At 42.8% G+C, this 26159-nt stretch overlaps 1 protein-coding gene across 2 annotated transcripts in view; it reads left to right on the forward strand.

Moving 5' to 3' along the window:
- The window catches only part of NECTIN3 (nectin cell adhesion molecule 3), an 88640-nt gene that overhangs the window by 27448 nt on the left and 35033 nt on the right, over nucleotides 1–26159 (forward strand). For both annotated transcript variants that reach the window (XM_026663985.2, XM_026663984.2), the window contains exon 2: nucleotides 17557–17895. In XM_026663985.2, coding sequence (XP_026519770.1) covers nucleotides 17557–17895 — 339 coding nt within the window. The remainder of the gene's footprint in view (nucleotides 1–17556; nucleotides 17896–26159) is intronic.

Genomic DNA, 26159 nt, shown 5'->3' on the forward strand with positions numbered 1-26159 from the left:
CTGTTATCAGAATACCCATTACCAGTATCGAGCATTTCCCTTCGGCCTCTCATCGGCTTCAAGGGTCTTCACGAAGGTTCTGGTAGCATTGATGGCATCTCTGCTTTCTGTCCCAGTGAGGATCCAATGCTACTTGGACAACATTTTGATTCTGTCCTCCTTCATCCATGCAGCCCATCGGGATCTGCAAATTACCCTGTCATATCTCCAGAGCCACGGATTTTTCCACTCCTGTCCACTCTAATGGTTCCTGCTTCCCTACCAACGAGCAGGAACCAGCCACTCATCCATCAAGGTCCCGCTCCCGCCACAAATCCAGAGATCTCTCAATTGGTGGTGTTCCCCGTTAATCTGGAAGGGACTCCATTTCAGGGTCCCAGACAGGCTAGTGATAATCACCGATGCCAGCCTCCTGGGTTGAGGTCCCATATGCAGGGCCAGATAGCTCAGGACATTGGTCCAGGTCAGAGCAGGCCCTTCCCATAAATTGGCTAGAGCTCAGAGCCATTTTTCTAGCTCTCAAGCATTTCAGGCACTCAGTGACCGGCTCTCATGTTCTAGTCCTTATGGACAACATGGCCGCCATAGCTCATGTCAACCGGCGGGGGGGACGAGGTCCAGAGCCCTCATGGGAGAGGCTCTACGGTTGGGGTTATGGGCAGAGCAACACCTGTTGTCGATCTCGGTGGACCACTTCTCCGGGATCAACAACTCCCAGGCCAACTGGCTCAGCAGGAGCCTAGTCGACCAGGCAGAATGGTCTATTCCTCCTTCTCTATTCAGGAACCTTTTCCTCAGATTCGGAACGCCGGAGGTGGATCTTCTCCACTCCTCAAATTGCCCAGGTCACCAGATTCTTCACCAGGTTTCCTTGCCAGGGAGAGGAGGGGACCAATGCCCTTCGGTGCAGATGGCCCAAAAGTCTCCTCTATGCCTTTCCCCCCGCTCCCATCATTCCGGCAGTAATTCGGAAGATGTTGGGAGGAACGAGCAGAGCTCCTCCTCCTGGCACCCTATTGGCCAAGGATGCCCTGGTTTGCAGACCTGGTCAACCTGTCGGTGGCTTCTCCTTGGAGGATCCCAGCCCATCTAATCTCCCTTCATCAGGGGATTCTGCTCCACCCGGAGCCCCAGTGGCTCAAGCTGACCATGTGGCACTTGAGCGGCAGCTGCTAGAGGTGGCTGATCTTCCTGAAAGGGTCATCATCACTATCCTGGCATCTTGCAAACCTCCCACAAGGCACATCTATGATGCCACCTGGAAGGCCCAGCTCCCTCAGCTCACCTGGCCCATGCTACAGACAGCACTACTACAGGGGAAGCTCACAGCACCTCTTGTGCTTGCTGTGTTTTGCAGAATGGAGAGGGAAGTCACAGACTCCAAGGGCCTGGAAGAAGACCAAGATTCTCAAGCCCCTATGAGGAAGAAACAAAGACAAAGAGGCCATTCTGCCAATAGAGATGCTGCTATTAAAATCAGAATCAAGGCCCTGGCTCCCAAAAAGACTTCCAAATCGGAGCTCAGGGCTGAGAAAAGAAGGCATGTTGCTCTGGAAAAGCAGTTTGCAAAGACATTGGCACAGATGAGAGTCCAGATCCAGCAGGCTTCTCATCCAGGGGAGGTACAGGGTTGCCCAGAGGTTTCTATAGGGAGGAGGCAATGGTCCCAGCTCTGCTAGCCACCTTTTAGCTTGGTCTCCAGAGAGGATGGAAGAACTTTTACCCCAGGATTTGAGTAGATTAGGTCCATCCTCTACACAGGCAGCCTGGGGCCCTGGTCCCTCCTTTCCTGTAGGTCAAATAATACAAGGGGGCCACAGGCCTAGACCTGAGGCAACCTTCACTCCCACTGCTGCGGGCCTGCATCCAGTGGACTCCCCCACAGGGAACAGGTCTGATGACATTAGAGAAATGGTCTCAGTGGCCATGAGGTAGGGCCTGGCTGAGGGGTTTCAACAACTCCTTCGTCCACCAGGGGGAGAACAGTCCTTGTTTCCTAACTTGTCCCAAGGAGTCTCTTCATCCCACAAAGGCCTTCCCAGACAACAGTTCAGTTTCTAGCCTACCCAATCAGATTGGGATGAGGATGAAGAGAGGAATTATACCAATCCTTCTGAACACAAGTCGTTCCTCTTATTCTGAAGAGGAGGAGAAAGGTGAGATAAGAGATCATAATTTGTCAAGAGGAAGAGGAATTTAGATCTAATCAACCTCCCTCAGCAGCGGTTTTTAAACCTTCATTATTTAAACCGCTCCTACACAAAGCTTTGGTCACGGCCCAGCTAAGGTGGCTCCTGAACCACAAGTGGCCTCTTCTAGCCACAGTGACTCTCTGTTCTCCAACCATTGGTTCATACAGAAGTATTTTCTTCCCCACTGATATTCCTTGGTTTAGTGAAGGAGCAGTGTACCTCCCCTGGGTCGGGGCCGTACTATCAGCCTTCTTTCTTCAGACCTGAATCCATCGCTCGGTTCTCCAGGGGCCAGAGGGCTTTTCTTCTCTGCCAAGATCAATGTTCTGAGGCTTCAGGCAGGCAACAACAATGGCCTTTTCAAGGGGGAGATGGTCATACATTCTGACGCTCGAATTGAATGCCCCATTTCACCCCTCCATCGGAGGCCGTTCGGCTTTCTTCGCCTCCAGGTGGGAGGAGTTGACATCAGAATGTCTGGGTGTTTAGGATAATGAGGTCGGGCCTCCAACTTGAGTTCCTTTCTCCACCCCCATGATTTTTTGTTCACTGTCCTATGTCTAGGGACGGCTCCAAACGAGCCCTTATGGAATCGACCATTCAACATCTTGTCGACATATGAGCCATAGAGCTGGTTCCAATGGATCAACGAGGATTAGATTTCTACTCTCACCTCTTCATGATCCCGAAGGCCTCGGGGGGGGGGGTGAGCCATCCTCGACCTTAAGCTCCTAAACAGATTTATCCCATACAGGCATTTTAAGATGCAGACACCCTGCATTCCCTACTAGAGAGCATTTGGGAGGGTGACCTCCCCTCCTCCATTGACCTCACGGAGGCTTACCTCCATATCCCTATCTGGCTTCATCACTGCCAGTTTCTCCGTTTCTGTTACCAGAACGAGTATTTCCAGTACCGGGCTCTCCCCTTCAGTCTTTTGTCAGCCCCCAGGGTCTTCACAAAAATCCTGGCAGTATTGGCGGCTTCTCTTCAAGCTCTACCAGTAAGGGTCCAGTGTTACCTGGATGACATCCTGATCCAGTCACAGTTGGTCCACTCCGCCCATCACGACCTTCATATCACATTGCAATGTCTATGAGACCACGGTTTTTCGACCAACCTCAAGAAAAGTCACTGCTTCCCAACGACCAGGCTGCTTCATCTCAGTGCAATCATCGATACATCACGCTGTGAGGTTTTCCTCTCCCCGGAGCGCAGGGAGAGCCTCAGTGAGTTCATCCTCCAGATTCAGTGGCAGCACAACATTCCCTTGTCTCTCCTGTCTCAACTCCTGGGGAAGAAGATTTCATGCATTGGCATCGTCCCATGGGCCTGCCTCTATGCCGGGGTGCTTCAGTGGTTCCTATTGCCATTTCAATGGGCAGCAACCAGCTACACTTCCATCAGGGTTCAGGTCCCACCACAGGTCCTTCAGGTGGTGGCAGTCTCAGGCAGTTTGGCGGGGTCATCTCTTCAAGGAACCAAACAGAATCCTGCTTACCACAGATGCCAGTCTTTATGGCTGGGGAACCCATCGGTCCGGCGAGATAGCTCAAGGTAGTTGGTCTCAGATAGACAGGGCATGCCCCATAAATTGGCCAGAACTCAACCATCTTCCTAGCCCTGAAACACTTCCAGAATAGGGTGGCGGATTGCCATGTTTTGGTCATGACGGACAATGTGGCTGCAAAGGCCCATGTCAACAGGCAAGTGGGGACCAGGTCCAGGACTTTGATGAGAGAGGCAGAGCGTCTGGGGAAGTGGGCAGAGAGACACCTTCTATCCATCAGGGTGGATCACATTTCGGGGGTTGACTATATTCAGGCCAACTGGTTGAGTCGGTCCAGAGTTGATCAATCGGAGTGGAGTCTCCACCCTTCATTGTTTCTGGCTTTGTCCCACAGATTCGAAACTCCAGCAGTAGATCTGTTTGCCACTCCTCAGAACGCTCAGGTAAGCAGATTCTTCACCAGATTTCCGACCCAGGGAGCAGAGGGGACCAATGCGCTTCGGAGCAACTGGCCTCCAGGGCTCCTCTATGCCTTTCCCCCTCTTCCGATCATTCTGGCCGTAATTCGGAAGTTGTTAGAGGAAAAAGCAGAGCTAATTCTCCTGGCACCATATTGGCTCAGGAGACCCTGGTTCACAGATCTGGTGAACCTGTCTGTAACTCAGCCATGGATCTTTCGCCCAACAGGATCTTTCTGCATCAGGGAGCTTTGCTCCACTCGGATCCTCAGTGGTTCTGCTTAGCCATTTGGCACTTGATAGGCAATCTATGAGGAATTCCAACTTCCCTGACAGGGTGATTGATACTATACAGGCTTTGCAAAAACCTTCCACCACGCGCATCTACAATGCTACCTGGAAGGTCTTCTGTTCCTGGTGCACTAAATCGGCATGAGACCCCTCTTCGGCATCTGTCACTGAGGTGTTAATGTTTCTTCAAGGCTCGATCAGGGACTCGCACTTAACACTCTTTGCCGTTAGGTAGCGGTGTTGTCTTCAGTTCTGTCCTGGGAAGGTTATGCTTCCTTATCCCATCATCCTTCAGTGCGCAGGTTCTTGAGGGGTTGCTAACCTTCACTCTCCAGTTGTACATAGGTTTCCCACATGGGACCTCCCTAAAGTTTTGCAGGCCCTTATGGGTTTCCCTTTGAGCCCCTTAGATCAGTGTCTCTCCAATTGATGACCATTAAGGTGTTTTTTTATTAGCCATTACATTGGCCAGGGGAATATCAGAACTAGCGGCTCTTTCCATCAGACAGTATCTATGTGTTTTCCCTGAGAACAGGGTAGTTCTAAGGCTAGATCGTACGTTTGTTCCTAAAATAAACTCTTGCTTCCACTGGGTGCAAGACATAGTGTTACCAGATTTTTATCCCAGGCCACAACATGAGTTGGAGCACAAGTGGAATATGCTGGATGTAAGGCTCCAGATGTACATCAAGCGGACAGCTGCTTTTTGAAAATTTGAGGCCATGTTTGTGTTATTTCATCCCACATCCTTGGGGGCCAAGGTGGCTTCATCAACAATAGGTAGGTGGATTAGAACAGGCATCTCTAAGGCCTACCAAACTTTGTTCCTGCCGGTTCCCAAGAACGTCACGGTCCACCCCACTAGGAGTGCTGCTACTCCTGACACCTGGTCTACTCAGGCATTGCTGGAGGAAATCTGCAGAGCAGCTACCTGGGCATCTCCCTTCCCGTTTATACAGCATTATCGCCTGGATTCCTTCACTTCAGCTGAGGCTTCATTTGGAAGGAGGGTGCTTCAGAAGGTGGTACCACAGTCGGAGTGACTGACCCAGATGTTGGCCCATCCCGTGGACATGCAAGCTTTGGTATGCCCCATTCCTGGACTCTCTTCACAGCGTGGATGAGAATGGGCGTTGGTATAATTACCTGAGAATGCCCGTTCTATCTATGCTGCAAGAGAGTCCAGCCCCACCCTTACACATCTGGTCCTGATTGAGGGGATGTATGAATCTAATTTCACTGTTTATTTTCTAAAGACATGTTACATCTGTCAAGCATCTTCGCCTAAAAGGGGTTGACTTTTTTATAGTGGCAGACTCAGCTCTATGACGTCAGAGGGAGGAGTTATATCCCATTCCTGGACCCTTGCAGCGTAGATAGGGCGTTCTCAGGTAATTATACCAACGCCCATTCTCATTTAGCAATTGTTAGAAATAGCAACTCAATTATTAAACAAAATGGTAATTAAGTGAGAAATATATTCACAGTTTTACATAGGACAAAATGCATTGCCTACCATGGCAACACATGACAGAGACGCTGTGAACATGTGGTTGCAAAGTTACTTTTTCACTACAGTTGTAACTGAACGCTGTCTGAGGCAGTCGCCAAATGAAGACTACCTGAACTTTATTATTAATTCTACTTAAGTGTAGGGAATATATAATGGTTTGACTGAACTTCCAGTATACACAGACTCAATCACTCCTGATGTAATAAGCCATTAGTGATATTTTCTCAAACCACATCTCAACCCCTAAGAATCTCTTTTTTGGAAATATGTCTGATCTCAGTTTCGATATTACTCCTTTTTGGGTTTGATTAGACCAACATTTTGCTCAATAATTTGCAATCTGTCCATTCAATACAGCAGTTAAATTCACTTACAGACGTTGGAAAGTCTCCTACCACATGTTGCCTTTTTTATGGTAGAATATTCACTTTAAGCTAAGAGACAAATTAAATTCAGCTTCCTTTAACAGGCATTAAGCAGGCAAGTTACACTGATGATAAATTACGTTGCTGTCAAGAAACAAATGAAACTTTATAAAGATAGAGTTTAATCTTTTAAGATTGCAAGCAGATTACCAAGATACAAGTTTGGGAGTGGTGGGGGGATCCTAATTAGAATTCTGGCAAAATGAGTTGTAGAGGCAGGAGCAGGTGCCAAGGAAGCTAGAGTACAATTTAAAGCCTTTCTTGAAAAGTCTTTTAGAAATCTTATAGGCCAGGCCAGTCCCAGATACTCCATTCCTATGTAAGATCAAGAAGTTGCTTGGTAGTTTAACAATTTCAGGTATATTTTTATCTGTTTGGCTTATCAAATTCTCCCAACACCAACTCCTCCTCCCCAGGAAAAACAATTAAAAATATAAAACAACATACACAGACTGGACTTCATCCACTATAACAGTAACAAGCAACCATAAAATGCACCTCACAGATATTTGAGTTAAATGAATCATAGATTCATTTCGTTTAAAATTTCTACTCCTTTTATTTCTTCTTTTTGGAAATCCTGGCTGGCTGAGGAACGATCACCAGCCGCGGCAGAGGCTTCCCTTCAGGCGACCCTCCTCCCTCTACGTTCTCCTCTCGCAACCCCCTGGCAGGCTACGGTGGGGCCGGGAAGGTGCGCACACGCGGGGACATCCTTAAGTGAGCAGCTGGCCACCCCACGTGTGCCTTTGTTGCGGTTTGGCTGAGTCCGGCTGCTCGCTTGAGGGTCTCCTTACACATGTGGGGGGGACAACAACACTCCAAGGCGATGGCCAGAGCCTTAGTGCAGGAGAAGCCATGTCCTGTTATGACCCCCCTTAAGTGAGCTCCCGCCAGCCCCATGTACACCTTTGCTGCGCTTTGCTGCTTGCTTGAGGAGGGTCTTCCTGCGCTTGTGCACTCTCCTGGCCCTGCCACAGCTGGCAAAGGGGCCGTGAGGGGGGAAGGAAGGTCTACAGAGATTTTCTGTGCCATAAATCATATACACTTTTGGCCTATCTGATAGGTTGAATTTCGGGGAAGCTATTTTGCATTATTTGTCTTTCCTGCCAAATATATCATGATGGTATTGGGGAAAGACTGCTTTATAAACTACTTTGTTCTGTTTAACATCTACATAGAATGCTAGTAGAAGTCATTTTGAATTTTAACGTGATGAATCTACTAATAATGTACACTGTACAGCTGTACCTTTTTGCCTGGTGCTGCTGTCAACAGAGGGAAAACTATGTACCTTCCTGAGCCAGTCAGACTTTAAGGCATCCAGAAAGTATCCACGATATCAATCACTCCGAGACATTTTCTCTCCAATTGATTTATTTAGAAACAGATCTGGTATGTCTAAGGCAATTTTCTGTCGCGTTGAGCGACCGGTCTGTTGTTTCGATCTTCTGGTTGATTGCTGAATTCCTCTCAGAACGGGACCCTCGCAAGAGTGAGATACAGAGAAGCCTCGCAAGGGCGAAGTTTGGCAAAAGCAGGACCCTATCCAGGGTGAGTTTAAAAGTGATTGCAAAAGCGAAAAGAAAAAGAACACAAGACGAAGATTTCTTTAGGTGAGGCAGCGCATAGCCTGGGGCAGATGGAATTGTCCCAGCTGAGCCTGAGACAGATGGATTGTTCAGGCTGCCTTGATTGCTCTGCGCTGTCTCCTTTTATTGTGCTGAATCAAAGAGGTGGGGTGAGGGATTACAGAAAGACAAAGAAGTTACAAACTTTATCTTTGAGACCAGGCTACGTGATACAAGTAACGAACTTTCTGACTGATAAACATGTTTTACCGAATACACATCTTTTATCTGACACAGACCTCTGTGTTAATCTTATCAACTTCAGCTTCTTCCTGTCAGTTCTTTTCCTGTCAGCTTTGTGAACTTTGCTCTGAGAGGTATACGTGCTGAGCAGGATTTGTCTTATGGAAAAATACTGAGACAGAATAGCCACAATTCCTCCTTTTCTTTATTTTTTTGTGCTCATGATTCTAGGTAGAGTCCTTTCTCCTCCCGAGTAGTCCCACAAGGTGGCAACAAACCCTTCGGTTTGTTGATGCCTTGCAGAACCAACTCATACGAGGAAAAGTCCTCATCCCCCAAATCATGGCTTGGCATAGTTAACAAAACTTTGGGAGAAAAGGAGTTATTAGTGTCTATTTCTTCCTCTGACTCTTGGTCAGAGTACCATTCCAGCAAAGGTTTTTTGACAAGGTCTTTTGATTCAATGATGGATGTGAGAAAGCTAACTGTTTTTTTGAGTATTGTTAACTTCATTGTCAAGTGTTTTCAAACTATCAGTTTTAGATGAATCATTAAGTGTAATTGCTAGCAATGTGTAAGAAGAATTAACCAACTGTACTAATGGATTCACCTGAATATTGTGTTTTTGTAGAAAAGTTGATTTCAAATTAGGATGGGGACCAACATCATAATTAGACATAGATATAGAAAGACGAATTGTAAAAATATTCCTTCATCTCCTTGACCATCCCACTGACGTCCTCCCCAAGTGAACCCAACCATCCATTGTTTTCTTGCAAGTGTCTTTCCTTGTGCAGTAAAGGTGATTCTGAGTGGATTTATTCTCTGTCCACAACAAGGCCATTGAGAGCAGGGAAGATGTGCTTGAGCACGGGTAATATGAATATAGTCATTTTTGGTAGGTGCTTCCCACCAGATATGACCTGTGGATACACAACTCCATCTTTACAATATCTGTCAACTACCCCACCGCAGGCAGAACGAGAAGTACCAGTATTGTGAGCAGGACAAAAATATAATCTAAAGTTGTCAGCAGGTGCTGGAGAACAGGAGCCTTGCTTGTCCCATGTATCAGCTTGTAGTTTTTTGTCTGCAAATTTTTCTACTCCTGTTCCCATTTCAGCAAAATCCATGAAAAGCTGAGGAAACCATGGCCATCTAGTATAATTAGTGGTGGTGTTTAAATTTTTCCTTGAAAATCAAGGATAGTCCAGGTGTAAGTTTGAGGTTGATGTTCATTTGTAGAAGATGATTGTATACTTCGAGGAGTGCGATGATAGCCAAATCTTGGAACAGCATGAGATGCAGACTGTTTAGAGATGGAGTTGTCAGCAATGAAGGCAGGATACCCAAGATGGCGAGCTCGAATGAGAGCTGTAGTCTTGCGATGGATGTCATCAGGGATGAGGTGACGTCTTCGCATCGACAGGTGGTTTGTAGCGATCAGGAACCCAGGAAGATGAATGATGCCAAATGCATTTGGTGACATCACAGGGTGGAAAGCAGCAACGAAGATGCCAGTGTAGTTTATCTCCAGGAAAAGTTGTCTCAGAATTAGCTTGAGATGGCAATGTAAGTAAAGCAGAGGATAGTGGAGGAAGTGCCACTGAAGAAGTAGAAAGCAATAGAACAGTGTGATTGAAATAAGTGTGATTGTGAAAAATCCTAAGCAAGAATAAGAACCTATAGTAAGTGGAGTAACATGTATAGTTAAAAATATTAAACAAGGAGAATAGTAATAGTAAATAGTTATGTCAGAAGTAGGAGAAAGAAAACTACCATTGTGTTGGAAAACATAATTACATGCAGAAAGAAGATTATCTTTAAAAATAAAGGTAACAGTGTCAGCAAGGAAAGCAAAAATAGCATCAGGAGATGCCCTAAATTGAGAAAAGACAGGAAGTATTGATATCAGAAGAAAGATTAGAATTAGAGTCAGGTTTGCCATGGTAAGGTCTGACACAGCGAGCAGGAACCCAAAGCACTCGATCAGGAAGTTGGACAGCAGCGTAACCTTTTCCCCAGGTAATGAGCTGTGCAGGACCTTTCCAAGCAGGATCTGGAAGCTGTCTGAAATAAACAAGAGGACGGGAAGAGGGAACTACTGGCTTGGTGAAGTGGCGAGAAGCCGCTGTGGAGGGAGGAGAGCCAGTAAGATTGAGAAAGTTAAGAGTGTACAGACAAACATTTAAGATATTTTGCAACATTGGGAGGTTCGGGGGCCTGAGCCTTTTTTCCCCAAATGCCGATCAAGGGCTTGTTTCAAAGTTAGATGCGATCTCTCCACAATCGCTTGCCCTTGGCTGTTGAAGGGTAAGCCAAACTTATGTGTTGATGGCCCACCTATGACAAAACTCAGCAAAGGGAGAACTGACATAAGCAGGACCATTATCTGTTTTGAGAATTTTTGGACATCCCAACGTTACGAATGACCGAATACAGTGATTAATAACATTTTTTGTAGCCTCTCCTCTTGCAATGTTGCTATAATAAACCCTGAATAAGTATCTACTGATACATGAATGTATTTCCAGGGAGCAAAGGGAGGATAATGAGTTACATCCATTTGCCATGTATCACAGGCTTGAGTACCCCTAGGATTAACACCTTCAGGGATACCTTTGGCCTGCAGGCTACATGTTGGACATTGTTGAATTATTGCTGTGGCTTCTTGATATGTAATTCCAAATTGTTGCACTAGGGCTTTCCTGTTTTGATGAAAATAATCATGACTCTCCCCAGGTGAAAGCTGTTGGAGAAGGGGAGAGGAGGCCATAATTTTACAAGCCTCATCTGCCATATGATTGCCTTCTGCTAAGAATCCAGGCAATTGCTGATGACTTCTGATATGGGCTACAAATAAAGGTTTCCTCGCTTTTCAGCAGTGTCTGAAGCTGTAAAAAAGTTTCATTAGAGAGGGAGGGGTAACAGGAGAAATATATGCATCAAAAATATGAGCAACCATCTGAGTAACATACATACTATCAGATATTACATTTAAAGATTGTTGTGAAAAAGAGACAACGCCAATAGGAAAGCAGCTAATTCAGCTTGTTGTGCTGATGATTGTGAAGTAGTTAAACGTTTATGCCATTGAGCATTTTCATACCATGTACATGCTCCAATATTTTTTGAACCATCAGTAAAGACAGTTAAGCCTTCCTTCAATGGCTGTTGGACAAAAGGTGATTGTAAAACAAAAGGAACTGTCAACACCTGCAATCGTGAATCAGAGGGAAGGTGGCACGACACTTGGCCACACCAATCTTCCAACGCATCCTGCAGTGTTGTGGAAGTCTGAAAAAGAGGTTCCCATTGAGTGATCTTAAAAGGAATATATAATGTAAAAATATCCATTCCCATCAGGGCTTTGGTTCTCTTATCGCCCTTTTTCTATAAGAGAAGCCATTTGTGCTGCTCTAGTAAAAATAGATATTTTTGGAGTGTGTGGTAGGTGTAACCATTCCAAGATATGAAGATTTTTTGTATTAGATATTTGAATAATTATTGCAGTCAGTAGTTGATGAGTAGAAAGAATAGCAAGAGAAGGTGGTTAAAGACAGGAAAGGTCGGGGCCAGTTTATGGTACCCAGATATTGCTGAAATTGAACCAAGGTGGGTTGAGAAGACAGAGACAGAGAGTTTTACTCAGAAAAGCGATGGGCTGGTATTGCCCCTCCCTTTCTCTGATATTTTGGTGGAATCAATCTATGTTCTCTGAAAAGAGCAGCCCACTAGGGGTCGCCTCTCATTTCTTTTTTTTCTACTTTCTTGTTTACTTTCAAACAAACATCCAGAATTCCCTCATTGCATTCACAGACATACACATCTTTCCTCTTCCAACTCATCTTCTCTTTTTCAATCCCTTCAGCTAACTCCAGAGACCTCTTCAAAGCCTCTTTCCTTCCTCCAAACAACACATCCACAAACCATCTCTCTCCTTCCTACTTCCATTTCCTTCCTTCATCTTTATCATCAAATCTCCGTGCAATAAACAATCTTAGCTTCCCACTCTTGTCTTCTCAAGTACATCAGAAATTGTGGAAAAGCAGAACAATAGAGTAGCAAGACATTATTTACATAGTATTGACACATGGTAGAGTTTTAGCAAAAGATTCCATTAATCAATAATGAGTTTTGTGTTAAGTTGAGACATAAGATCACGGCCCCACAGGTTGAACAGACACAACAGAGAAGTTATAAAAGACAGTTAAATGATTTGTTCTAAGATGGAACACACTGAGAATAAGAATGAAAAATCTGTGGGGTCCTTGAAGAATTTTGTTAAAAGACAAAGAAGGTTGAGAAGGACCTTTCTCATGATGGGATAACCCCTGCCCCCATCTGAATCTCATCCTGTGGAGTACGGGATGGCTCCTGACAAAGAAGATGGTCCAGGGTAACAGCTTGAGGAAGGCCAGCTGTTGCAACAGATTGAACTGCTAAGCGATAGTTGTGCCAAGCAGCAAGTTGAGAAGATGTCAGAGAAAAGAATCCTTTAATCAGTGCCTTCTGAAAGGTATTACTAACAGGCAAGGAGGCAGGAGAATCAGTGGAGTTGATAGGGTTAACATCAGGAATGTGAGGTGGGTTGTAGGGAGGAGGGGAAGAAATGTCAGGATATGGAGGTGGTAAGGAAGAAATTGTAGAAGTTTTTGAATGAGAAGAAGGGGAATCAGAGGAAACAGGAGAAAAGATGTTTCAGGAAGACTAGAAGATGAATAAACAATTGTTATAACAGCCATTATCGCTCTCCAAGAGATAAGTATATCCATGGGAGCTCTGGGAATTTCATGTAAATATTTCCCTAATTTTTCCCATTGAGAATGGCTAAGAGTTCCAGCAGATGGATAGGCTGGACAGTGTGCCTCAATATAAATTATAAATTTATTTAAAGATTTCTTCGAAATTGGGTACACAGTTGTACCATTAATTTTCTGAAAGGAATTAGCCTTCTTCACTAGACTATAAAGTTCGTCCCTGTGCCCTGACGAAACTTGAGAAAGTGAGGAGCCCATTACTTACGATTCGTACGAAACCTATGCCAGGTGCGTAGCAATGGGAGTGAAGGCGATGCACCTCTAGCCAGAAGTCACACCTTGGAACCAGAAAGTCGAAGAGATCCCGGACGAATCAAGGGATCCCGGATTTAGCCCCCAGCTGTCGCATTGAGCGACCGGTCTGTTGTTTCGATCTTCTGGTTGATTGCTGAATTCCTCTCAGAACGGGACCTCGCAAGAGTGAGATACAGAGAAGCCCTCGCAAGGGCGAAGTTTAGCAAAAGCAGGACCCTATCCAGGGTGAGTTTAAAAGTGATTGCAAAAGCGAAAAGAAAAAGAACACAAGACGAAGATTTCTTTAGGTGAGGCAGCGCATAGCCTGGGGCAGATGGAATTGTCCCAGCTGAGCCTGAGACAGATGGATTGTTCAGGCTGCCTTGATTGCTCTGCGCTGTCTCCTTTTATTGTGCTGAATCAAAGAGGTGGGGTGAGGGATTACAGAAAGACAAAGAAGTTACAAACTTTATCTTTGAGACCAGGCTACGTGATACAAGTAATGAACTTTCTGACTGATAAACATGTTTTACCGAATACACATCTTTTATCTGACACAGACCTCTGTGTTAATCTTATCAACTTCAGCTTCTTCCTGTCAGTTCTTTTCCTGTCAGCTTAGTGAACTTTGCTCTGAGAGGTATACGTGCTGAGCAGGATTTGTCTTATGGAAAAATACTGAGACAGAATAGCCACAATTTCCCAAAGTGAAAGTATTTTCGCACGTTACACAGAATCCACCTTCTCTCCTCCCTTGTTTCCTCTTACTTCTATACTTCATACATCACAAGAACCAATTAAATTTCTTAATACGACATACAGAATAACCTTGAACTTTCAACTCCTCCACCGCCCTTCCATTTAAATGTGGCAGCTGAATTTCAAAGCTGACGGGGTCCCCCCTTGAAAACTCCTCCTCCTAAAAGAAAAAAAAACACATACAGGAGTTAATACATTGTCCTTAACCCCCTCTCCCCCCTCCATGAGGACCCTTCGGTTTGTGGGGGAAATCCTCATGGAATTGGTTAACCAATTGATCAGCATGAACATCCCAACTCTTTACCCAACTAGCATCTGAGAGGTGGTATTGTAATCGGCCATGGTGTAATCTAGAATCAAGAAATTTTTGAATTTCATAATGTGTTTCCCCCTGTACCGTTAACGGTTTGGGGGAGCGATTGGCAGTGGTCTTATTGATGTAGTAGCTTCATAACAAATGTTCACAGTCTGTTTACTACCATTTTTAGCAATCCTTGATCACATAATATGAAAAGATCAGCTTTAGGTACTACTTAATTACTGAACACAATTTAAAATGCCATAAGGCAGTGGCCCCCAACCTTTTGGGCATCAGGGATCAGTTTCGTGGAGAGGTTTTTCTGTGGACCGGAAGGGGCGTAGTTTCACGCATTGCCTGCATCCTGCAGATGGGGCTTTGTTTGTTTGCAGGCCAGGCAGGAAAGGAATGTTCCAGACCCCTTTAGCCAAAGAATTCTGACCAGCGGAGTCCAGAGAGAGACCCTTCTCTGCCATTGATCCCACCATATGGAATGTTTTCCTGGAGGTGATGTGGACCCCCACTCTCCTGGTCTTCTAGAAGGGCATGAAAACATGGCTCTGTGGCATTGTTTGGGACTCACAGAGGAGCATGCAGCCATGGGGCTGGTTAGTTCCCTATAAGCCCTCCTGCTGCCTTTTAATTAATAATTAATATAACTTCTTTTTAAATTCTATACATTTTTTAATTTTTTATGTTTTTAATATTTTATTTATACACCTAGAATCCCTCTGTGAGGAAGATGAATGGTATTAGCTTTTGACAATTTACAGAACTGCATAGTTTGGAACTATTAATAAAAATTGAAATACTGTCTGAAATAACTCAATTTTTGAAGTTTCCTAAAAGCCAACTTGGGGGTGGAAGCAACTTGATCTTTTGGAAGGCTGTTCAAAAATAGTGATAGTGCCACGGAAAATCAGCTCTGTCTCAGCTCCCCAAATCTCTTGGAAATGTGGGTCTACAAGAGATTTCTCCTTATCTGTTGATACTAATTAGAACAGATAGTCCTGTAGGTATCTAAATGCCAAGCCGCATTATATGTCAATACTGCATCTTAAATTCTACTAACTGTACAATTTATACAATTTATAATCAGTTGAGGGGGGTGGGGCTGAAAAATCAATCTGCTGTGAACATCAGTAAGTACTTGAGGGACTGCATTCTATCTAAACCATTTATCATTTCTGAGTAGTCTTTGAGTGTGGCTCTGTAAAACACATTGCAGTACATCCCTTGACCTATGACCATAATTGAGCCCAAAATTTCTGGTGTTAAGCAAGACATTTGTTAAGTGAATTTTGCACCTTTTTACAACCTTTCTTGCCACAGTTGTTAAGTGAATCACTGCAATTATTAAAATAGTAACACTGTTGTTAAGTGAATCTGGCTTCTCTATTGACTGCTTATCAGAAGATCACAAAAGGTGACCTCATGACAAGCAAATGTCATAAACTAGTTGCCAGGTATCAAAGTTTTGATCATGTGACTATGGGGATGTTGCAACAGTTGTAAGTGAAAAATAGTGAAACATCACTTTTTTCAGTGTTATTCTAACTTTGAATGTTCACTAAATACACGGTTTAAAGATAAATCTTTCTATGCTTACATATATGATAAGCATATTTCAAGCCTAACAGTCAGATCCTCTCATGCAAGATTCTCATGTCAAGCTCAGGAATACAAAGTAAACATGTTCACTTAGGAATGGATATTTGCATGCAAGTAGTATTCACATTCACCTTAAATCTTTCCTCTCTTAGGAGGAATTTTTTTGTTTTAAATACTCAAATTAGAACTCTAAGAACTTGGAACAAGAACTAGGGCATACATTCTCCTTAACACCTCTGATAAATGGCTGGAATTAATCTGAAAAAGGGCAGTGGGAGCTCTGGAGGACTTGCTTCAGGATTCATCTTATTACTGAGGAATAGTAGAAACTCTAAATTCAATGTCCATTATATCTTTATTGTGTCTTTAACCAACTTTCAACAAAAAGGTAGGAAACAGTAATAAAATTCAAATTAAAAATGATTAAACTTATTTGCATGAATTTACTCCAATATTATAGTAGAATATTGGAATGTTTGTCGTCTTCTACAGTAGGATTTCATTAAAGTGTTATGTAATCTGATATAATATAGTGAAGTTATATTAAATGCTAACACAGATGAATGAATATAGCCTTTGTCTAATCCAGGAGTGTCAAACTCAAGTCCCCGGGACCGGATCCACCCTGCGGGGTACTTAGATCTGGCCCATGGGGCCACCTTGGAAATAGCAAAGGACCAGCCCACGGTACCTCTTGACAGCGAAAACGGAGCTCGTGAGGGCTGCGTGCAGCCCTCCCAGGTTCAGTTTCCCCTGGCAGAGGGTTGCAGGAGGCTGTCACAGACAAAAATGGAGCTTGAGAGCCCATTTTCACTGACGGAGCGCTTGGGCCACCAAAGTCACCCTGACATGAGTGACATCAAGCTGGCCATGTCCCCTGGCCATGCCCACCCCGGCCCCCTGAGATCAAATACAACCCTGATGCATGTACATACATACATCCTAGCATTTTCCAAAAATGTATAATTCAATTTTTTGGGATCAACCAAGTATTGATTCATTGGTTAAAACAGGAATTGACCATCCAGCTTGTCATACAAGCGTAATGTCATGGCTTGAGAATAGCCCAAAGGTCATCCAATTATCCTGGTGCCTTAACCACTAGATCAGACAGATTCGTTATCACCTGTAAATCACTTCATAGCATAGGGCATGAACTTATGCCCACATCATATGATCAGGCAGAAGATATATGGGTTCCTTTTATTAAACAATGTCTCTATTGGAATCTAGGAAGTGTTCCTCTGACAAAATGCCTGCCTCTAGACTAGCATCTTTGCAGAGCTTTGTATAGCTGCCACCCTGATAATCTTAAAGGAGTCTCAGAAGACCTGGCTGTTCTTCTGGTTATGATCATTGCTGAGCTTCTATAAATCTTGCTTTTTTTTTTTTCTAGCTGTGCATAAGGATTTTTCCCCCTTATTTCTTGATGTGCATAGATTTTTGAATGGCCTTCTAATTCTCACAAAGGAAAGAAAGAAAAAGATTTAATGCATTTCTAGTATCTAAGCAAATTGGCACATAAAACTGAAACAGGATTACGAACTAAAAATACTACAAAAATACTACAAAAATACTGTGGAACATGTAACTTAACTAATATTTGTCTTTATTTTTTCCCTCCTTTTTAGGTGCCTTAGCTGGACCAAGAGTTGATCCTCATGTGAAAGCAGTTTGGGGAAAGAACGTTACTTTGAAGTGCATAATTGATATCAATGAAACATTAACACAGATTGCGTGGGAAAAGATACATGGGAAAACTATTCAAAATATTGCTGTTCATCATCCTGTGTATGGATTTTCTGTTCAAGAAGAATACGTAGGAAGAGTATTATTAAAAAACACCTCACTAACTGATTCATCTATCACCTTAATTAATGTTACCTTTTCTGATTCTGGTGAATATGTATGCAAAGCAGCTACATTTCCTCTAGGAAATTCCCAATCATCAACAATTGTAGCTGTTTTGGGTAAGTATTTTATATTTATTTTACAACTTTTATCCAAAATGTTTGAAAAACCAAAATTAAAATTGATAACCATACCATGAATCAATCAATAACATTTATTTGGTCAAGGATTAGCACAAATTAAAAAAAAGATTACCATGAACAAAAGCCAAAGCTTACTATATATGTAGATTTGATTTACGTACAATGGAGATCCAGTGGAAATATCCTCTTGAAGGAAAGGTGTAGAACAATTATTGCAGATTCAAATATCTTCCTTCCAAAGCAGATATGCAAGGGCGTAGATAAGAGGGCAGAAACATTTAGAAATAATTACTTCAGCAGGAGTATTCAGTTCATCACACAATTTGGATCTTTTAGTGAATGAGCAGAATGATTAATATGTACTTTATCTGGAGAAGGAAGGCTCTGGTTTATTTTTTCATTTAAGAGAATTGCCAACAGATATACATTTTTTTGAAAATATGAAAACAATAAAAAATGCGGCAAGGATCCCCCTTTGGGTGGCTGTGACTATAATTTTTCAACCTTCCTGGGCTTTTTTTGAAGAGGAAATAAAATATATGCATTAATTTTTCAACTTATCTTTCAAATATCAATATATTTCTTCCTCCAGGAAATATACCATATGTGAATTGGTTTGTTCATGAAGGTATGGTTTTCTGTAATAATTGAGTGTTTTTGCTATGTCTGCCTCTGTGCTAATGCTGTGGGGCATAGTGAGGACAGACCTAGATCTGTAAACTCCTAGATCGTCAGTAAAAGAAAATAAAGACCTAGGTGGAAAAAAAATCCTAAATTATTTCCTTGTTAAATGTCATTGACTTTTGGATGAAGAAATGTACAGGTACTCTTTGTCCAGTGACTACCTCATGTAGTGACTACCTGATGTAGTGACCATTCACAGTCACTAAGGTGATGAAAAAGTAACTTTATGACCAGTCCTTATGCTTAATTCGTAATAACAATAAAAAAATTAAGTACATTTATTTTCAAATACTTCTCATGTGTACATATTGCAAAACATAGGTGATGACAGAAAGGATGGCTGCTATCCTGATGCGCAGTTATGCTTCAGGATTCATTTCATTTGTTGGACTACTAATTTATACATTTGCGGTAGCAAAGGCCCAATGTCTTTACTGACTAAAGAAATATCACAACAAATAAATGAGCATTAAACAGTATCTGATTTGAGAATGTCAACTGTGCAAAGACATAATATGCAAGCTAGTTCCTGCATATCTCCATCAATAATCTCTGCATTTTTTACTGTCTACATCAATATAGCCATCTTTTTGGAGGGATATTAACAAAGGCATATATGGTATTATTAGACAGTCATATATTTTACTTAATAGAAATGCTACATATACAATAAATAAAAATTATCCAGAACTATTCCAAACCATCTTTCAAACTATTTGAAGAAGACAATTTCAGCTACCATGATTGTTGGCTCTGCTTTTAGCCAAGCTGTCTTCATTTTACCATTTTTCACCAGAATTGACTGGTCAATTCAAATTCAAGTTTCTTAATCACCAACACTTCTTTAAAAAAAATTTTTTATTGATTTTTAAGACGAACATAAACAAACAAAACATAAAAACATCAAGCCATCTTCCATATATATACATACAGTGTGCCGGTTGGTTTACAAATTGTTTTGTGCTTTCATTTTGTAGTCTTCAATTACAATTACATTGTATATATTCTCGTATTTTCAATCAAGTATTAAATACATTAATATCATTGTTAATCGATCATTTGATTATACTTTTATTCATTCATGTTTTACGAAATAATCATATTTTACTTAATTTGTTTTATGACAATTCATATTATCATCTCAAATCTATCCTATAATCATTTTGTAGATATAATAAGAAAAGAATACATCTTTATATATTTATTATTTTTTAAGAATCTACATATTTCATTACCATGTTTTATTGTCTAACCATTGATAGAATAGATCCCAAATTTTATAAAATTGTATCATCTTGTTCTCTGATTTCAAATGTCAATCTACTCATTTCAGCACATTCCAATATTTTCTTAATGATTTCCTCCTGTGATGGTATTTTCTCATTTTTCCAGTTTTTAACAAATACAATCCTAGCCGCTGTTAATACATTTACAATCACGTATTTCAATTCTTTACTATATATTTGAGGTAAAATTCCCAATAAAAATATCTCTGGATTCAAATCTATATGCTTTTTTGTCATTTTTTCCAACCACGTGTGGGTTTTAGTCCAATATTTTTTAGCATCCGCAGAAGTCCACCACATATGGTAATATGAGCCAGGTGTCTGATGACATTTCCAACATTTTTCAGATTTGTTCTTGCTATTCTTGTCAGGGGGAAATGCCACCTGTAAAACATCTTATACAAATTTTCTTTATATGGCTGTTGACATTGTCATTTTATAATTTTGAGACCACAATTTTTGCCATTTCTCTAGATCAATCCCATATCCAAAATTCTTCCCCCAAGCAATCATTGTTTCTTTAACTTATTCTTCTTCTAGTTTAATTTCTAATAAATATCCATACAATTTTTTAATCACCTTTTCATCAGTACCTGTCAAAATCTTATCTAAATCAGTCAGTTTATCAAAGAAACCTTCTGTTTTAGTCTTTATCATACCTTGAATGTATTTGCGCATATGAAAACCAATTCATCTTTATACCTTGTTCCTCTTTTGTATAGATTTAAGTTCACCCTTTTCATTCAATATTTCACCATATCTAACTGTTTGTTCCTTTTTATATATTATAGGATAAGAAAATGCTTCAATAGTCGATAGCCAGACTGGAGTTTTCAAATAACATTGTCTTTTAGTCTTCTCCCAGTTTAACCACAGAGACTCCCATATATAATGTCTTCTAAAATACCCCTGTGTTTTAGTTCCTTTATACCATAGAAAAGCATGCCACCCCAACAACAGATCATGTCCTTCTAATGTCAACAATCTAGTATTTCTTAATGTTATCCATTCCTTAACCCACATCAAATTTGTAGCTTGGTAATACAACTCCCAATTAGGCAAACCAAATCCTCCTCTTATTCTGGCATCTTGCAAAAGTTTTAACTTTATTCTCGCTTTCTTACCTTGCCGTATATATTTCAACACAATTTTATTTAAATCTTCAAAGTAATCTTTTCCAAGCCTAATTGGAATTGTTTGGAACAAGTATAAAATTCTGGGTAATATATTCATCTTGATTGTTGATATTCTCCCTATTAATGACAGTTGTAAATTCTCCCATTTCGCCAAATCTAGCGCTATCTGCTGCTTAAGTTTGATAGAATTATTCTCTTTTAGCGAACTGCATCTTGCTGTCAAAATGTATCCCCAAGTACTTGATCTTATTTGTGACCTGAATTTTCAATAGATCTGCCAGTTCTTCCTTTTGTCTTGATAGCATATTCTTTGTCAAGATCTTTGTCTTATCTTTATTTATTTTCAAACCAGCCACCTTTCCATATTAATCACCAACACTTTTTGAGGGGGTTCAATAGACCTGGAATTACATTTTCTATTCAAAGGAATTGCAATTTTCAACAGTTAGTATATTTCAGTTTTTAGATACCTGAAACCATTATTCTCCCACGAGCTGCTCAGAGCATCCAGTAGTGGGAGGTGCTTCATTCTCTGCTTGTCTAGGCTGGGCTTAATTTGCGGAAGGCTCCTCCTCCACGGGACTCCTCCCCAGTGTTCCCCAGTTTTGGTTCAGCCTCGTGAGAGATAGGCAGTGCTTTTTCGTTACTCCTTGGCCGAAACAGGAGAATTCTCATTCAGGTTTGGAGACAGTCAATTTCATCTTTCAGGTTCTTCTAAAAATTGCTCATCGATTTACCGACACTGCCTTTGCCACCTGGCCATCGGGGATCGCATTATAAGGAAGCACTTCTTGCACTCCTAACTGGAGGGAAGCTTCGGCTTCGTTCCGCCCGCCCCCACTGCTAGCCCTACTCTTGCCATAGCGATAGCCACGCCGTTTTAACATACAAACGGCGTGGCTTTTCTCTTGCTCTCTCCCGAGTCGTATCAAAGATTTTTCCCCCAGAACGCCGTTTAGGGGTGGAGGTGTAATCTGGTTATTTTCACCCCTCCCAGCCGGTTTAGCCCTAAGGGAAAGCTGTTTGGAGCTAATCCCTTTTTCATGGTGGGAGATTGCTGCCGGCGCACACACCACAAATAACGACCGGTCACCATTTTTGATGTAAGGGGAACGCGTGGCCATGCTGAGTGCGAATTCAGTAGACTGTGTGAGGTAATCCTTATTCCAGATTCAGGTTTTTTTTTTAGTCAAAATCCCCCGAGGAATCATCACAACCTCGTTTCTAACCATATTCGAGGCCATTGTTAATTCTTGTGGTTGGCTTAACCCTCACAGTTCTCCCTATCCAACAGCACAACAACGAGTACCTAGGCCAGTGTCCGCCTGTGCAGGGAAGCTGTTGAAGACCTGTGGGTGATACTTTGGCTTGCTGGGTGTTCTCAGTTTGGCTGATTGGGACATCCAATATTGATATATGTTTGCATACATATATGCACTGATAATATTAATAATAACTATAATAATATTAATATAATCATAATAATCATATTATGATAATATAATACTAGTAATATAACAATAATAAATTATTGTTGAGATATGACTCAATTTTGAAACATTCATATTTATATATATATAAAAAAGAAAGGGATTCGATTTCAGGGCAACCTGTTCTTGGTCAGGTCCCTGGGCGCGCCAACCACCTACACAATACAGCATTAAATAATGAGTGTACTGTAAATTCTATAATCGAAATGGCAGGGGGTAGTGGTTCACATACCTCAACTTCAAGAGGCAAGTCTAAATCTCAACACAATCTTAAGCAAAAAAAAAAAAAAAAAAGGACTTCTAAGGCATCAGAAAAAGACGCCAACAGGCACCACAAGGCACTGGAAAAACAGATAAGTGCACACGGGAGGCACACAGGACCTCTCAAGCTTCCTCATCCCACAGCCCAGAGCCATCCTCCTCTTCCCCCCTCCTCCCCCCCCTAGATCTCTCCCTCTCATCCAGGCATCGTGGCTCCCCAGAGTCAACAGGCCCAGTCAACTCAATCACCAACCATGCGAAGGATACCTGAAGCGACGTTCACACCAACGGCTGCCGGTCTTCGACAGGAACAATCTCTTCCAGACGAAGTGCCAGAGCGAATGAAGACCTGGATGGAGATGGCTATTCATCAGGGAATCGCAGCAGGCCTGCAACATGCGGTTCTGACCAGGGATCATCCTGCACCTACTGAGTATGATTTACAATCAGTTCGATCATTGGCCAGGTCGAAGCAACACTATATCCAGGTACAGTTTCAAGGGAGTATGCTCCTCCAGGGGCCGCAGGAGGAGGAGGCGGAAGAGGTGGAACACATTAAGCAGATGGAACAGAGTGAATCAGAATCAATACATGATACTGACCCAGCCATGTCAGAAGCGGACCCCTTAGAAAGGGGGATGTCTGAGGATGAGGGCCTAGTTCCCGACCAACCTGTATTTACAGGCTTATTCCGCCCACAACTTTTCAAGTCACTCTTGTTTAAGGCCAAAAACACTACGCGTCTGGACAAGTCGGCCCCTTCTACCATTCCAATTCCATCAGAAGAAGGACCAGAGGATCTCATTTCAACCAACCGGTAGTTGAGGCAGATGTGATTCCAGTCCCTCACATGTTTGCACCTGGTACAGAAACAGTGGACTTCAGCAGTGTACCTGGCCCCCACGGGTTACAACAGGAAATACTTTAATTTGGCCCCAGATTTCTTAAAATTGTTGAATACTCCCGAGGTAGACCAACCCATTGTGGGATTAGCGTCCTCGTCCTCCATTCCCAGTGAGTCTCTGGAGGCATTAAAGCCAGCGGAAAAATGAGTTGACTAGCCCTACGCAGTCTGATGCGTGCGTGGGCCATCAGAGTGGCCACGGCCGCTTCCTTTTTTACCCGTTCTTCCCTTAGATGGCTCTGGCTATTACGGGAGCATGTCCCCAATTCTAACATTAGAGCACACCAAGACATTGCAAAACTTATAGCAGCCACTGAATTCTCAGCTGACGCAACCTTTCATGCAGATAAGTTTTCAGCCAGAGCCATTACTTCACATGTCACAGCGCGACGCTTGTTATGGTTAAAGAATTGGCAAGCGGATGTTAAGCATAATTGCAAGCTCACTTCATCTCCTCTTGCGGGAGACACTGGCCCTTCCTCGATCCGCTACTTACCGAGACTCGAAACAAAAAGAAAATTTTACCTTCCCTTTTCGGAAGTCAGACCCTAGAAACCCTCAGTCCTTTCGGAGAGGATCCTTTCAGCCCCTTTATCAGGGACCATTCTCAACCAGATACCAGAGACCCCCACCCTTCCGACCAGGGCAACAGCCAGAGAGGTCTGATTTTGGGGATAGGAACCGAAGGGGTGGCCAATCCAAGAGATCCTTCCAAGGACCGGAAATAGATCTTTCCGGTGTCCAAGATAACCCCATGGACCCAGCTCCCATTAGTGGCCGCCTTAAATTATTCACGGACCAATGGGACTCCTCTGATTCCTGGGTCAGAGACACAATCAGATTCAGCCTTGCGCTCGAGTTTCAATCTGCTCCCCCAGACTTCTTTATGTCGTGCTCTTTTTCCAGAAATCCGGTTAAATGAAATCTTAGGGAAACAGCTATTCAGCATCTGCTGGACATACGAGCCATCCAACCAGTAGCTACCAACCAACGAGGCGAGGTTTCTATTAACATCTTTTTGTTCCCAAAAGTTCAGGGAGTGGAGAGCAATCTTGGATTTGAAATGTCTTAATCAATTTTTAGTACCGTATTTATCGGCGTATAACACGCACAGGCGTATAACACGCATCTTCATTTTAAGAGGAAATTTCAGGAAAAAAATTTAAATTTCTAAATAAAAACTTTGAAGCACCGCCCAGCTCTCGCTTGCCCTCCGCTCGCACCGCCCGGCCTCCGCTCGCACCGCCCGGCCTCCGCTGCCCTCCGCTCGCACTGCCCGGCCTCCGCTCGCACCGCCCGGCCTCCGCTTGCCCTCCGCTCGCACCGCCCGGCCTCCGCTGGCTTCTTAACATTATATCGGCGTATAACACGCATACATCATTTGCCCCTATTTTCAGGGGGAAAAAGTGCGTGTTATACGCCGATAAATCTGATATATTGCAAATTCAAAATGCACACCCTGCAATCTATCTTACTTGGCATCAGAAAAGGTGACATCCTTACATCCATAGATATCTCCATTTCGAATATGTGGCTCTTCCTTTCGGACTAGCATCTGCCCGCAGGATCTTCACAAAGGTTCTCGCAGCCCTCACTGCTCATCTCTGAGGTGTCCCCATACAACTGCAATGTTACCTTGATGACACCTTAATTTTGTCATCTTCTGTTCATCAAGCAGTCATAGATACTCAGACTACATTACAATCCCTACAACTACACGGGTTCTCAATTAATTGAGAAAAGAGTCATTTAACACCTTCAACTCGATGAATCCATCTGTGCGCAGTCAGATACAGTGGAAGGCAAAGTTTTCCTGTCACCAGATAGACAAAACAGCATTCATCAATTAGTTAAGGAGATCAGGATTCATAAGAGGGTGTCCCTAGCTGAACTATCAAAATTGTTAGACAAGATGATCTCATGTATATCTATTATTCCTTGGGCCTGGCTCCACACTAGATCCCTCCAGTGGTTCCTGCTCCCATACCAGTGATCTGGCCGAAGCAACTCCAAATACAAGGTCAAGGTTCCATCACAGGTCCTCATATCTCTCCTCTGGTGGACCAGACCAGCCATAAATAGAGGTTGTATATTCAAAGAGCCCCACAGACTTACCATCACCACCAATGCCAGCCTGTTTGGATAGGGACTCCCTTTCAATTGCTCACAGCACAAGGCCGCTGGTCCTCCATACAACAGTCGTGCAGCATAAACTGGCTGGACCTTCAAGCAGTACACCTGGCTCTCCGCAGCTTCCTTCCACAGGTACGCAATCAACACATATTAATATTGACTTACAACTTGACCGCGAAAGCTCACATAAACAAACAAGGGGGAACTCAGTCGAAACACCTCATGCGAGAAGCGGAGCGCTTGTGTTATTGGGCAGAGAGCAACCTGATTTCCATCAGAGCAGAACACATTTCGGGCCTGTCGAATACACAGGCAGATTGGCTAAGCAGGGCCACGATAGATCAAT

Source organism: Notechis scutatus, chromosome 5 (genome assembly GCF_049901735.1).
Source record: "Notechis scutatus isolate UNSWTSFEM ecotype Mainland chromosome 5, rNotScu1.2, whole genome shotgun sequence".
Classification (NCBI taxonomy): domain Eukaryota; kingdom Metazoa; phylum Chordata; class Lepidosauria; order Squamata; family Elapidae; genus Notechis; species Notechis scutatus.